The 17,058-nt window shown below is 43.7% G+C and overlaps 1 protein-coding gene across 1 annotated transcript in view; it reads right to left on the bottom strand.

Moving 5' to 3' along the window:
• Positions 1 to 8,981, bottom strand: part of tmem47 (transmembrane protein 47) — a 33,286-nt gene extending 24,305 nt beyond the window's left edge. The window contains exon 1 of the mRNA XM_062998242.1: positions 8,712 to 8,981. Coding sequence (XP_062854312.1) covers positions 8,712 to 8,943 — 232 coding nt within the window. The 5' untranslated portion in view covers positions 8,944 to 8,981. The remainder of the gene's footprint in view (positions 1 to 8,711) is intronic.
• Positions 8,982 to 17,058: the final 8,077 nt, after the last annotated feature.

Below are 17,058 nucleotides of genomic sequence, written 5' to 3'. Positions count from 1 at the left end.
GGATTCCATAATCAATGTAAAAGTGTGCTTCTCTACACACGTGATCATCTCTGTGCTGCACCTCAAAAGAACAAACCATTAAAGTTTTCTGCTCCTGATCTATATCTACGTACAGTTTCTTTCTTTCTTTATGAAATCAGCAACTCTAAAGACGCTCAGTTACACCAGCAATCGTTTAGACAAAATGTCCAAGATGTGGAAGTGTAAAGCAGTTAAACACGTGGGGGGTGAAAATACGGACGAGTATTTTCGTCTTTGAGAGGGAGCTATGAAGGTAGCTGTGCTGTGTGTTGTAGCTTCTATTTATGCTATCATTTAATTTATGAGCGTCATTTAATGACCGCCGTGAAATGTGACACTTTCGTTTAAAAATCCGTGAACACGTGAATTTAGTAGGGCCCATCCCTGATTTTACCAGTTTTATGAAACTTGTTCGGCAGGCTAAATTAGCTAACGTATTAGCTGTCGATTACTTACTGATTATGGTTCATGGGTGCTGAACTAGCCAGCTCGCAAGCAACCAACTAGCACAAGCCAAAAATACGCTGAAACTTTTAAGATTTTGTGTTTGTGTAGGACTAAATTCAGCATCTTCCAACTACATTTGTAAAGTAGAACTGTAATTAAAAATCAGGAATAAGTCTGCAATCGATAAAATGCTACAAATTTTACAGCTAACAGCATTAAAACCCATAATTACTGCATTTATGAACAAATAGGAAGCTTTGGTACTGGAACCGGAAGCTTACTGGAAGCTTTGGTACTGGAACCGGAAGCTTACTGGAAGCTTTGGTGGTTCTGGTACTGAAACTGGAAGCTTTGGTGGTTCTGGTGGTGAAACTGGAAGCTTTGGTGGTTCTGGTGGTGAAACTGGAAGCTTTGATAGTACAACTGGAAGCTTTGGTGGTTCTGGTACTGAAACTGGAAGCTATGGTGGTTCTGGTACTGAAACTGGAAGCTTTGGTACTGAAACTAGAAGCTATGGTGGTTCTGGTACTGAAACTGGAAGCTTTGGTACTGAAACTGGAAGCTTTGGTACTGAAACTGGAAGCTTTGGTGGTTCTGGTGGTGAAACTGGAAGCTTTGGTACTGAAACTGGAAGCTTTGGTGGTTCTGGTACTGAAACTGGAAGCTTTGGTACTGAAACTGGAAGCTTTGGTACTGAAACTAGAAGCTATGGTGGTTCTGGTACTGAAACTGGAAGCTTTGGTACTGAAACTGGAAGCTTTGGTACTGAAACTGGAAGCTTTGGTACTGAAACTGGAAGCTTTGGTGGTTCTGGTACTGAAACTGGAAGCTATGGTACTGAAACTGGAAGCTTAGGTGGTTCTGGTACTGAAACTGGAAGCTTTGGTGGTTCTGGTACTGAAACTGGAAGCTTTGGTGGTTCTGGTACTGAAACTGGAAGCTATGGTACTGAAACTGGAAGCTTTGGTGGTTCTGGTGGTGAAACTGGAAGCTTTGGTGGTTCTGGTGGTGAAACTGGAACCTTTGATAGTACAACTGGAAGCTTTGGTGGTTCTGGTACTGAAACTGGAAGCTATGGTGGTTCTGGTACTGAAACTGGAAGCTTTGGTACTGAAACTAGAAGCTATGGTGGTTCTGGTACTGAAACTGGAAGCTATGGTACTGAAACTGGAAGCTTTGGTGGTTCTGGTGGTGAAACTGGAAGCTTTGGTGGTTCTGGTGGTGAAACTGGAACCTTTGATAGTACAACTGGAAGCTTTGGTGGTTCTGGTACTGAAACTGGAAGCTATGGTGGTTCTGGTACTGAAACTGGAAGCTTTGGTGGTTCTGGTGGTGAAACTGGAAGCTTTGGTACTGAAACTGGAAGCTTTGGTGGTTCTGGTGGTGAAACTGGAAGCTTTGATAGTACAACTGGAAGCTTTGGTGGTTTTGGTACTAAACTGGAAGCTTTGGTATTAAACTGGAAGCGTTGTTACTAAAACTGGGAGCTTTGGTGTTTTTGGTACTGGAACTGGGAGCTTTGGTGGTTTTGGTACTGAAACTGGGAGCTTTGGTACTAAACTGGGAGCTTTGGTGGTTTTGGTACTGAAACTGGAAGCTTTGGTGGTTTTGGTACTGAAACTGGAAGCTTTGGTGGTTTTGGTACTGAAACTGGGAGCTTTGGTGGTTTTGGTACTGAAACTGGGAGCTTTGGTGGTTTTGGTACTGAAACTGGAAGCTTTGGTACTAAACTGGGAGCTTTGGTGGTTTTGGTACTGAAACTGGGAGCTTTGGTGGTTTTGGTACTGAAACTGGGAGCTTTGGTGGTTTTGGTACTGAAACTGGGAGCTTTGGTGGTTTTGGTACTGAAACTGGAAGCTTTGGTGGTTTTGGTACTGAAACTGGGAGCTTTGGTGGTTTTGGTACTGAAACTGGGAGCTTTGGTGGTTTTGGTACTGAAACTGGGAGCTGGCAAATGTTACTCACAATAAAGTGAGTTAGTCAGAATGTTGGAGCAGTTTGGGGGTTGGTGTGGGGTAACACTTCTCTATTCCACTTCGTACACATTCCCTAAATATTCCGGGTGGGTTTGAACCGGCGCTGGTTATTTAATAACAGATCCTTCGTTACTTCGTCCAAACGATTGTAATCTTTCACCAGTGGTTGATTTCCTCTTTTCAAATCTCGGCTGCGCTCGTTCCCTTTAGAGCGAGGGCGTGATGGTGGTGATGATGATGAAAACGGGCATCTGGCAGCTCTTTTGTTACCCTTCTGAATTCATATGCATCTCAATAGGCGCACTCACACCCGCACGCATTCCCACGCTGGCAAACAACAACTTCCCCAACTCTGAGTTCCTCAACTCCATTATCAGCACAATAGGCGCAGGGTCGGTTCAGAGATCCAGTTCTGCCTGAAGTGACCCGCATTCCTGCTCCCGGGGGCTCGATTCTGACCCCGTAATTCGGTTATTTAGCTGCCTGGACGATTCTGAGGGGCCAGGAAACCAGACGCCTTAACATCTTAGTGGACACATGAACGTCCAGGACACATGAACATCAATGACACATAAACGTCTAGGAAACATAAACGTCTAGGAAACATAAACGTCTAGGAAACATAAACGTCTAGGAAATATAAACGTCTAGGACACATGAACGTCCAGGACACATAAAAATCCAGGACACATGAACGTCCAGGACACATAAAAATCCAGGACACATGAACGTCCAGGACACATAAACATCCAGGACACATAAAAATCCAGGACACATGAACGTCCAGGACACATAAACATCCAGGACACATAAAAATCCAGGACACATGAACGTCCAGGACACATAAAAATCCAGGACACATAGAAATTCAGGACACATGAACGTCCAGGACACATAAACATCCAGGACACATAAAAATCCAGGACACATAAAAATCCAGGACACATAGAAATTCAGGACACATGAACGTCCAGGACACATAAACATCCAGGACACATAAACATCCAGGACACATACAAATCCAGGACACATAGAAATTCAGGACACATGAATGTCCAGGACACATAAAAATCCAGGACACATGAACGTCCAGGACACATAAACATCCAGGACACATGAATGTCCAGGACACATAAACATCCAGGACACATAAACATCCAGGACACATAAAAATCCAGGACACATGAACGTCCAGGACACATAAAAATCCAGGACACATAAACATCCAGGACACATAAACATCCAGGACACATAAACATCCAGGACACATGAATGTCCAGGACACATAAAAATCCAGGACACATAAACATCCAGGACACATAAAAATCCAGGACACATGAACGTCCAGGACACATAAACATCCAGGACACATAAACATCCAGGACACATAAACATCCAGGACACATAAACATCCAGGACACATAAAAATCCAGGACACATAGAAATTCAGGACACATGAATGTCCAGGACACATAAAAATCCAGGACACATGAACGTCCAGGACACATAAACATCCAGGACACATGAATGTCCAGAACACATGAACGTCTAGGACACATAAAAATCCAGGACACATAAACGTCCAGAACACATGAACGTCCAGGACACATAAAAATCCAGGACACATGAACGTCCAGGACACATGAACGTCTAGGACACATAAAAATCCAGAACACATGAACGTCCAGAACACATGAACGTCCAGGACACGTAAAAATCCAGGACACATAAACGTCCAGGACACATGAACATCTAAAACAAATGAACGTCCAGGACACATAAACGTCCAGGACACATAAAAATCCAGAACACATGAACGTCCAGAACACATGAACGTCCAGGACACGTAAAAATCCAGGACACATAAACGTCCAGGACACATGAACATCTAAAACAAATGAACGTCCAGGACACATAAACGTCCAGGACACATAAAAATCCAGGACACATGAACGTCCAGAACACATGAACGTCCAGGACACATAAAAATCCAGGACACATAAACGTCCAGGACACATAAAAATCCAGGACACATAAACGTCCAGGACACATGAACATCTAAAACAAATGAACGTCCAGGACACATAAACGTCCAGGACACATAAAAATCCAGGACACATGAACGTCCAGGACACATGAACATCTAAAACAAATGAACGTCCAGGACACATAAACGTCCAGGACACATAAAAATCCAGGACACATGAACGTCCAGAACACATGAACGTCCAGGACACATAAAAATCCAGGACACATAAACGTCCAGGACACATGAACATCTAAAACAAATGAACGTCCAGGACACATGAACGTCCAGGACACATAAACGTGGGTACGAATAAAATACTTACTTCACTTCTCTGTGGGAGCTCGGTGGTTAAGGTACTAGACCAGTAATCAGAAGGTTGCCAGTTCAAGCCCCACCATCACCAACTTGCCACAGTTGGGCCCCTGAGCAAGGCCCTCCACAATCAATTGCAAGTTGCTTTGGATCAAAGCAACAGCTAAATGCTGCAAATGTAAATGCAAATAAATAAAGTGTCAGTGATGTGAGCATTGCCTGAATCTCAGGGGTTTGAATCTTGGACTGGGTTCCCAAATACAGAAGGTGCATGCTGGTCCCTGTGGGGCGGGGGGGGGGGGGGGGGGGGGGGGGGGGGGGGGGGAGTGTCAAGAGTGGCATATGGCGTAAAAACTGTGCCAAATTAAATATCCTGTAGAATGATCCAGCAGTTGTAGCCTAGTTCCGTAGGGGAAGCCGTAGCCTAGTGGTTAAGGTTCCGGACTAGTAATCGAAAGGTCGCTGGTTCAAGCCCCATCAATGCCAGGTTACCACTGTTGGGCCCTTGAGTATTAGTTGCTGTGTGGTGGAAATAAAAGCATAATTTCAATTTGTCTGCACTTTATCACACTATAGAGCCAAAAGTATGTGGACACCCCTCATAATTAATGAGTTCAGGTGTATTAGCCACACCCATTACTAACAAGTGTATAAAATCATTATAGAATTTACAATCTGACCTTTAGGATGAATCGTAGCGTTGACCTGACAAATGCTCCTTTAACTAAATATGGTGGCCTAGTGGGTAGAGCTTTGGGTTATTAATTGGTAGATTGTGGGTTCGAATCCCGGATCTGCCATGCAGCCACTGTTGGGCCCTCGAGCAAGGCCCTTTACCATGTCTGCTCCAGGGGCAGAGCCTGGCTTTTTAAATATAAAGGGAAGTTGTAGACTAGTGGTTAAAGTACTGGACTAGTAATCGAAAGGTCGCTGGTTCAAGCCCCATCAATGCCATTAATGTTGGGCCCTCAAGCAAGGCCCTTTACCATGTCTGCTCCAGGGGCAGATCCTGACTTACAAATAAGTTGGTTGCTTGTTTAAGCCCCATCAATGCCAGGTTGCCACTGTTGGGCCCTTAAGTATTAGTTGCTGTGTGGTGGAATTAAACACATAATTTAATATCCTTACATTTTTCCAGACTATATAGGCAAAAGTATGTGGACACCCCTCATAATAAATGGGTTCAGGTGTTTCAGCCACACCCTTTGCTAACAGATGTATAAAATCATTATAGAATTTACACTCTGACCTTTATATCAATGCTCATGGTTCTGGAATAGATAAACGTCAGCAAAACATAGTTTTCCGGTAAACAATGTGCATCATTTCCATCTAGTCTGGTCACATGATAAACATACAGATAAATAATCAAGACGGAGGCTCAAAAGAAGCATCTTAACGGCTAATCAATACTTACACAAATGCTTGGCTAATAATGTAACTCGAGACGTTCACGTCAATAAAGCCAGCACGCAGATGTACAGCCTGCTTACAAATATAATCAATCAGCATTATGATCTCGTATCGATCGTCCTTAAAGGATCATGAAGGAAGTGATGAAGGGATTTCAAACCTGGGCTCAACATTTTGGATCTCTGGTGTATCAGGAATGATCACAGATGAGAATCCAACACAGAAAACATCAGGCCGCTCGTCTGCCAAGACTACTCAGGACGTCCATTACTCCTGCGATGGAGTAACTGAACGAGTGAACAAAGTAATCAAAGTAATAAAACTCAAGCAATAAACACATCACTGAAGGAGAGCCTGGAAACACAGGAAAAGAACAGGGACAGTTCGGAGAAGAAAACACAAAGCGTTCGGGTGCAGCTCTGCCAGCTACTCAATCAACGTTACGACCCAGACGCTCACCAGAAAACCAAACAGAGGAACCAAAGCAAACCGGCAGCAGCAAAAAGCCCAAAAAAGCTTTAGAACCAAGCAGCTACAGGAATACAACCGTTCAGCGGCGGAGTCCTCGGACACCGGGATAAAAGAACAATCGCATAAAAGCAAAAATAGCCAGACAGACAAATAAATAAAAGACTAACAACGAAGGACTCAGTCCAGAGTCCCAGATACACTTATAAAGAGTCCCTCCAGGTGTAGTGAGTAACATTTTGGACCCCCACCCCCCCCCCCCCCCCCCCCCCAACCACTATGGCAGGTTACACAGACAGTGTGATCAGTCCCAAGTTAAATAAAAGTGTAAAACATGTGTAAAACATAACACTTGAAGTGTCTGTAATTGACATGTGAAAATGCATGAAGCATAACATCTGCAGCCAAATGAAAAACATGTGGGAAACATAACATGTTAAAATTCCTCTTGTGATGTTAAAAATCAATAACATGTTTTTATGTGGAAATGTGTGAAACAAAACATCTTAAAAATCCTCATGTGGAAAATGGGTTTAACATAGTGTTTAAAATCATAACATGTGGTGGTAAAATCCGAATTTGGAAAATGTATGAAACATAACATGTGGTGTTAAAAAATCGATAACGTGGTGTTATTTGGAAAATGTGTGATACAAAACGTAAAAAAAAAAAAAAAAAACCTCATGTGATGTTAAAAATCTATAACATGTTATGTGGGAAATATGTGAAACAAAACATGTTAAAAATCCTCATGTGGAAAATGGGCATAAAAAAGTGTTTAAAATCATAACATGTGGTGGTAAAATCCAAATGTGAAAAAAGTATGAACAATAACATGTGATGTGAAAATGTGTTAAACATAACATGTATTAAAAAAACACATTTGGAAAAGGTGTGAACCATAACATGTTAAAAATCCTCATGTGATGATAAAAATCCCAAAGTGGGAAACGTATGAAACATCACATGTGATGTTCAAAATCCACAACGTGGTACGTGGAAAATATAAGAAACATCACATCTGAAGTTAATAATCCACAAGATGTGATGATCAAAATCCATTACATGTTATGTGGAAAATGTGTGAACCATAACATGTGATGTTAAAAATCCACATGTGCAAAATGCCTAAAGCATAGCGTTAAAAATCATAATGTGATGTCAAAAGTCCCGAAGTGGGAAACGCATGAAACATCACATGCGATGTTCAAAATCCACAACGTGTTACGTGGAAAATATAAGAAACATCACATTTGAAGTTAATAATCCACAAGATGTGATGATCAAAATCCCAAAGTAGAAGAGGTATGAAACATCACATGTGACGTTCACAATCCACAAGATGTGATGATGACAATTCATAACATGTCATGTGGAAAATGTGTGAACCATAACATGTGACGTTAAAAATCCACATGTGGAAGATGCGTGAAGCATAGTGTTAAAAATCATGATGTGATGTTAAAAATCCTCAAAGTAGAAAAAGTATGAAACATCACATGTGACGTTCAAAATCCACAAGATGTGATGATAACAATTCATGACATGTTATGTGGGAAACGTGCAACATAGCATTTAGTATTAAAAAACACATTTGGAAAATGTGTGTGAACCATAACATGTTAAAAATCCCAACGTGGAAAACGTATGAAACATCACATTTGAAGGTACAAATCCTCAAGATGTGATCCATAACATGTCATGTTTAAATCCGAATGTGGAAAATGTGTGGAAAAAATAACACTTATTTATTGTATGTACTTGTAATGGTTTAGATGTGATGGGTCGGTGTGTTAATTATTTACATTTCAGCACCTACATGTTTACTACATGCACATGATCTAGATCGAAATATGACACGTGATTATTGTTTATTAATTGATGAGTTAATTGAGTTGAAGCTTTTGATGCTGTGATGTCAATTGACCTGCTGTTCGGATCATGAGAAACAATGCGTTAATAGCAGAATGGTCTAAAGCACACGCCCCGTTCACACCCTGCATGATGGTCATGATGGTGGTGATGATGGTGCTGGTGATGCTCACCGGTATCCAGCGTGCTGCTGCACTGCCAGGCGTTCGAGCCTCCGGGCCTCCAGCAGGCCTCCCACAGGGACAGGTAGTACTGGTGGTCCGCGGTGACCCAGGCGGGGCTCAGCACGGCTCCCACATCCAGACATAGAGCCAGGAAGACGCAGACCAGACCCACCAGCTTGAGGGGCGTGGGGGCCGGGGCCGCAGCGCGCGCCTCCTCCACACCGCTCGCGGACGAGGCCATCGGCGCGGGACTGCGTGCTTCTGATGTGCGCGAGAGGAGCGCGAGACTGACGATTCGGCTCGAGCTCGCAACCACACACACACACACACACACACACACACACACACACACACACCACTTACATCTGCAGGGTCCTAAAGCACGCCCACACTGACTGATTTGGTAAACACTTCATCCTGGTCAGGAAAGCAGCCTAAACATGGCGCCAATTTACCTCAGGGTACCTCAGGGTACCAAACCCCTTCACCCATTCACCCACTTTCTCACTCGCATCTATGGGAGAACATGCTAAACTACATTAAAACGCCAGGGCAACAAAACAGTGTCACACCCAATCTAGAAGCTATGCCACTGTACTGTGATATTGTGCCACCCAAATTCAAATCTACGTGAGATTTAAATTCATTCAATATTCATGAACTAGTCAGGGTTGCGGTGGGTCCTGAGCCTATCCTGAAACGCCGGGCATGAGCATACACCCAGGACAGGGTGCCAATCTATCCCAGGGCATCACACTCTCACCCATTCACTCACTCACTTACTCCCTCCTCAGGGCTGTTTCGAACATCCATTTTATTCAGATGCATGTTGAGGAAGCCGGAGTGCCCGGAGGAAAAACAAGGACAACATGCTAAACTCCACTAAAATGCCAAGGCAACAAAACAGTGTGACACCCTCCCTAGAAGCTATGCCACTGTGCCACCCAAATTCAAGGGTGCCAGTCTATATCAGGGCATCACACTCTCACTCGTTCACTCACTCACCCCCCATGAAGATCCACTTTATTCAGATGCATGTTTTTGAAAGCTGGGGGAAAATACAAGGTGAACATACCAAACTCTACACAAACAAGGTTTTTAGCACCTTGATGCTGTGTTGCACCACAACCAGTGGGTAACTGTGCCACCCCAATCTAAATGAATGTTAGATTCATTCATTTATTCATTTGCTGAATTTTCCCCGACTGCTTTGACCTGATCGGGGTTGCAGTGGGCACTGGGCATGGTGCCATTCTTTCCCAGAGCAACACACCCTTATTCATTCACTCATTTACTTACACAATATACTGCAGTATATTGGCTTACATGCATTTTTTCAAAGGTAGGAGGAAACCAGAGTACCTGGAGTACCTCACACAAACACAGAGAGAACATGCCAAAGATTTTACAAGCAAGAAACAGAGGCAAGGATTAGTTGTTGCATCCAATGCATTTGTTCGCACAATATAATTGAAATTAATTTAATTATTAGTTCACCTGATTGTGAAGTGCATGCATCCTATCCTGGGAACAGAAGGGCCAATTTAAAGCACCCAACCTACCTATTGCATGTTTTTGGAAGGTTGCTTCCTCCACAGTGGCAGGAGAAAATGTAGGGAGAAGGGCATCACGTCAAGGTACATATGAACACATGGAGCACCATGAAAAGCTGCAGGCAAATAAATACAGGTGCACCTACTAAACCCACCCTGTATTCAGCAAACAACCTAAATCAGGGTTTTTCAAACCCTGCGTAACTTGTGACTCTTAGGTGGGTCGCGAGCCAAAAAAGGGTCGCAGAGAAAAATAATAATAACTAAATAAACAAATTTTAACAGGCACATAGGGGCAGCATGGTGGCTCGGTAGGTAGCACTGGGTTCAATCCCCAGGCAGGGCGGTCTGGGTCCCTTCTGTGCGGAGTTTGCATGTTTCCAAAAACATGCAGTCAAGTTCATCTGAGACACTGAATTGCCCCATAGGTGAATGGGTGTGTGTGTGTGTGTGTGTGTGTGTGTGTGTGTGAGTGTGTCTGCCATGCGGTGGACTGGAACCTTGTCCAGGGTGTTACTGTGTGCCTTGCGCCCATTGAAAAGCTGCGATAGGCTAGGGTAAGAAAGTGAGTGAGTAACAGGCACATAAACACAAAATGAACTTATACACAAACGCCCCCTTGTGGAGGCTTTATGATACATCTTGCAAACCACAGTGGGACCAGATTGCCACCACTTTTATTAATTAAGGTTATTTAGTTTTGTGTTTGGTTTTGATGCATTGTTTGTGTTGTGAAAAAACCCTGATCTAAAAGATTGAGGTGCACATGTGTCCGGTTGTCTTCTGTTTGTTTGTTTGTTTATTAGGATTTTAACGTCATGTTTTACACTTTGGTCACATTCATGACAGGAACGGAAGTCACTCATCACACACATGATTCATCAGTTCAGTTTATATCGAACACAGTCATGGACAATTTAGTGTCTCCTTGAACGTCTTTGGACTGTGGGAGGAAACCCACGCAGACACAGGGAGAACATGCAAACTCCACACAGAAAGGACCTGGACCGCCTCGTCTGGGGATCGAACCCAGAACCTTCTTGCTGTGAGGCAACAGCGCTACCCACTTAGCCACCGTGCCGCCCCTGTTGTCTTCTGCTGATGGAATGAATAGCATTTTAGTCGCATGAGTTGAGGTTTTTGTAAGAGACGTGTTTGTCGTGTCAATTTTGGGATCTTTAATGATTTCTGCTTTTGTTTTTGTTCTTGTACTGTGAGTAAATAGAACACATTTCTCAGTGTAAAAGGAATAAAGCCTGTTCGCTTTTTTGCTTTGTCTTTGTCACGCTTCATAATCATAATAAAAAATGAGGAATTACAAGACCATGACACAGTACTGAAAGACAATGTAGGACTCCCTACACCACCACACTGATCATTTGTACTGATGTAGGTTCCTCTTAGCAGATGAACCACAATAAAGTCACAGAAAAAGAACAGTTGCCATGAAATACTGTACAGTATTAATCTGAATTAAGAGTAGCTTAACACTGACAGTTCAGGAGATAAAAGAGTGAACTTTCCTCTTTAGTGATAAAGTTTAAGGCCAAAACTTCAGCTGTAGCAATTGAGGAGTAATTATAAGACTGGAGGGGAAGGGAGGGGAACTGTTAAGAATGTTTGGCCGGAGTTCAGGGCGGCTTCCTCTTTGTGCTGGGCCGACAAACTCCCCCATCTCCCCCATTTTTGATTATTTGTTTAGAAAAACAAAAACGTGAAGAGTTGTGGAGGAAATGCGGGGGGTGCAGGGGTTAATCAAGGATGGGTACAGACACAGGCAGTGAATTTCAACCGTGAAGCCATAACATTAAAACCACCCCCTTGTTTCTACACTCACTGTCCCTTTTATCAGCTCCACTTACCATATAGAAGCACTTTGTAGTTCTACAATTACTGACTGTAGCCCATCTGTTTCTCTGCATACTGTTTAACCTGCTTTCACCCTGTTCTTAAATAGTCAGGACCACCACAGAGCAGGTATTATTTAGGTGGTGGATGATTCTCAGCACTGCAGTGACACTGACATGGTGGTGGTGTGTTAGTGTGTGTTGTACTGGTATGAGTGGATCAGACACAGCAGCGCTGCTGGAGTTTTTAAACACCGTGTCCACTCACTGTCCACTCTATTAGACACTTCTACCTAGTCGGTCAACCTTGTAGATGTAAAGTCAGAAGCGATCGCTCATCTATTGCTGCTGTTTGAGTTGCTCATCTTCTAGAACTTCATCAGTGGTCACAGGACACTGCACACGGCAGCGTGGTTGGTGGACTATTCTCACTCCAGCAGTGACAGTGAGGTGTTTAAAAACTCCAGCAGTCAGCGTCAGTGTCACTGCAGTGCTGAGAATGATCCACCACCTAAATAATACCTGCTCTGTGGTGGTCCTGTGGGGGTCCTGACCATTGAAGAACAGCATAAAAGGGGGCTAACAAAGCATGCAGAGAAACAGATGGACTACATTCAAAGTCAAAAGTCAAAGTTGCTTTATTGTCAAAACTGCAATATGTACAGGACATACAGAGGATTGAAATTGCGTTACTCTCTGACCCATGGTGCAACATAAAACATTAATTAACAATAACCTAGAATAAAAGAATATAAAATAGAATAAGGATAAACACTCTCTGAAGCGCAAATATATATACACACTGACACAAATATGAAAATATAGAAGTAAAAATTACCACTTGAAGAATTTTAAAAATAGAAGTCCCAATATAAAAACACTAAAGTGGCAGTGCAGATTATGAAGTCTTTATTAAAAACCAGTTTAATTACGACGGCAGTGCAAAAACGATTATGTTATATTGTAGATTAAAGTGATATGTGCGTTGAAAAGATAAATGGGGATGTAAGTTATGGTATTGATGGGGGGGGGGGGGGGGGGGGGGGGGGTTAGGTTCGTGAGAGGGGGGGCAGAACAGGAAGCGAGTTGAGGATCCTGACCGCCTGGTGGATGGTGCTGTCCCTCAGTCGGCTGGTCTTGGCCCGGAGACTCCGCAGTCTCCTTCCTGATGGCAGCAGACTGAAGAAGCTGTGCAGTGGGTGGGTGGAATCACCTGCCATGCAGAGGGCTTTTCGGGTGAGGCGGGTGTTGTGAAGTTCGTGGAGGGTGGGGAGAGAGGTGCCAATGATCTTCTCAGCTGCTCTCACGATGCGTTGGAGGGTCTTGCGACAGGACGCGGTGCAGGCGCCGTACCACACAGTAATGCAGCTGGTCAGGACACTCTCGATGGTACCTCTGTAAAAGGTACACATGATGGGGGCTGGAGCTCTGGCTCTTCTCAGCTTGCAAAGGAAGTAGAGACGTTGATGAGCCCTCCTGGCTAAAGATGTTGTGTTATTAGTCCAGGAGAGGTCCTCAGTGATGTGCACACCCAAGAACTTGGTGCTGCTCACCCTTTCCACAGCAGCACCGTTGATGGTCAGAGGAGCATGTTGTGTGCATGATCTTCTGAAATCCACAACAATCTCTTTCGTTTTTTCAACGTTTAAGGAAAGATTGTTGTGTTTGCACCACTGGGACAGGTGACTCACCTCACTCCTGTAGTTTGTCTCGTCATTGTTCTTTATGAGACCCACCACAGTCGTGTCGTCCGCGAACTTTATGAAGAGGTTGGAGCTGTGCAATGGTGTGCAGTCGTGGGTCAGCAAAGTGAATAGGAGAGGGCTCAGCACACATCCTTGGGGAGCCCCCGTGTTCAGAGTGATGGTGTTGGATGTGTTACTGCCGACCCGTACTGCCTGTGGTCTTCCAGTTAGGAAGTCTAACAGCCAGTTGCACAGTGAGGTGTTCAGCCCCAGCCTGTCGAGTTTGAGAATGAGCTGTTGGGGGATTCAGTAATTGTAGAACTACAAAGTGCTTCTATATGGTAAGTGGAGCTGATAAAATGGACAGTGAGTGTAAAAACAAGGAGGTGGTTTTAATGTTATGGCTGATCAGTGTAAATCCAACTGATTTACATCTCATTTCTGTATTTGCAATTGATCCGCTTTACCAACAGATGGCGCCAGTAATTCACACAATAGTTTAATGGTCTGGCGACTTCTACCTGTCCGACGTGTTTCCTGTCTTTTGGTCAGTGAATCAGACCCACCACGACCCAGAATAGGATAAAGCGGTGGTTAAACTGACAATGGGTGGTACAGTGGCTCGGTGGGTAGCACTGTCGCCTCACAGTAAGAAGGTCCTGGGTTCAATTCCCAGATGGAACGGTCCGGGTCCTTTCTGTGTGGAGTTTGAATGTTCTCCCCATGTCTATGTGGGTTTCCTCTGGGAGTTCCGGTTTTCTCCCACAATCCAAAGACATGCAGTCAGGTTAACTGGAGGTACTAAAAGTCCCCCTAGGTGTGTGTGTGTGTGTGTGTGTGTGTGTGTGTGTGTGTGTGTGTGTGTGAGAGAGAGAGAAAGAGAGAGAGAATGTGTTGTTTGCCCAGTGATGCACTACACAAACACACACAGACTCTACAAAAACACACACAGACTCTACACAAACACACACACTCTACACAAACACACACAGACTCTACACAAACACACACAGACTCTACACAAACACACACAGACTCTACACAAACACACACACTACACAAACACACACAGACTCTACACAAACACACACACTACACAAACACACACAGACTCTACACAAACACACACAGACTCTACAAAAACACACACAAACTCTACACAAACACACACAGACTACAAAAACACACACAAACTCTACACAGACACACAAACTACAAAAACACACACAAACTCTACACAGACATACACAGACACACACAGACTCTACACAGACACACACAGACTACAAAAACACACATCACACACAGACACACACAGACACACACAGACTCTACACAGACACACACAGACTACAAAAACACACATCACACAAACACACACAGACTCTACACAGACACACACAGACACACACAGACTCTACACACACACACAGACTACAAAAACACACATCACACAAACACACACAGACTCTACACAGACACACACAGACTCTACACAGACACACACAGACACACACAGACTCTACACAGACACACACAGACACACACAGACTCTACACACACACACAGACTACAAAAACACACATCACACAAACACACACAGACTCTACACAGACACACACAAACACACACAGACTCTACACAGACACACACAGACTACAAAAACACACATCACACAAACACACACAGACTCTACACAGACACACAGACACACACAGACTCTACACAGACACACACAGACACACACAGACTCTACACAGACACACACAGACTACAAAAACACACATCACACAGACACACACAGACTCTACACAGACACACACAGACTACAAAAACACACATCACACAGACACACACAGACTCTACACAGACACACACAGACTACAAAAACACACATCACACAAACACACACAGACTCTACACAGACACACACAGACTCTACACAAACACACAGACTCTACACAAACACACACAGACTCTACACAGACACACACAGACTCTAAACAAACACACACAGTCACCGCACCGCATCAGGACCAGCCTCCCCTGAAATCAATCAACATGAGTAAAATTGTAGCATTTCAAAAAGAAAAGTACCTGAGTTATTGGAGAAGCCAAACACAAGCACAGAGTAAAATGCGGTGCTATTCCACCCTAAATCCACACTGTAGCTGATTACCTGAGTACAGTGACTGGCACCAAACTCAGAACCACACTGACAAAGTACAGACTCAGTGTTCACAAGCTGGCCATCGAGACCGGACGCTACAAGAACTCCTGGCTCCCCACAGAACAAAGAGTGTGCACACAGTGCAACACCAACACCACCGAGACTGAGCTGCACTTCCTAACTTAGTGTCCAAAATACACTCACATACGGGAGGTGTACCAACAAAAAATTCCAAAAACTTCACCCTGAATTCTGCTCCCTCACCAACACCCAAAAACTCTTCATCATGTTGGGAGAGGAGAAGAAGAGCAGCACAGTAGCAGCTCAGTATGTATCTGCCTGCCACAATCTGAGAGACACGGACTGATACAACCAAACACAGGAACAACCCTGATGGACCCACACAGAGACAATGTTTAATCTGTATTCTTCTACATCTGCCTTTATTCTAATTTCCTTTTTATGCGTCTGTTTTATTATTATCTAAAATTTTATATTTTTCCTAAAGTTATTTAGTTTTGTATAATTATATAAACATCTTTCCAATGCTTTAGCAATACTGTAACCTCTTCAACAGTCATGCTAATAAAGCTCTTTGAATTGAATTGAATTGAATTGAATTGAATTGACTGTCCAGGGTGTTTCCTGCTCTTTGGTCAGTGAATCAGACACACCGCGACACGACCCTGAAGAGGATTGAGCGGTGGTTAAACAAACAGTGGGCAGCACGGTGGCTTGTGGGTAGCACTGTCGCCTCACAGCGAGAAGGTCCTGGGTTCAATTCCCAGGTGGAACGGTCTGGGTTTCCTCCTGTTGCTCCTGTTTTCTCCCACAGTCTACAGACATGCAGTCAGGTTAATTGGAGATAATAAAAGTCCCCCTAGGTATGAGTGTGTGTGTGTGTGTGTGTGTGAATGTGTTGTTTGCCCAGTGATGGACTGTCCAGGTGCCTTTTGGCTAGTGAATCAGACCCACCGCGACCCTGAATAGGATAAAGCAGTGGTTAAACAGATAATTTTAAACATTAATAATAAACGACTTGGCAACCCATTTATGTTACATTACCTACAGCGTATAAATCTGGCAACCCGCAGATGTAAA

Source organism: Trichomycterus rosablanca, chromosome 7 (assembly GCF_030014385.1).
Source record: "Trichomycterus rosablanca isolate fTriRos1 chromosome 7, fTriRos1.hap1, whole genome shotgun sequence".
Taxonomy (NCBI): Eukaryota; Metazoa; Chordata; class Actinopteri; order Siluriformes; family Trichomycteridae; genus Trichomycterus; species Trichomycterus rosablanca.
This window is presented reverse-complemented; position numbering and strand designations above follow the sequence as displayed.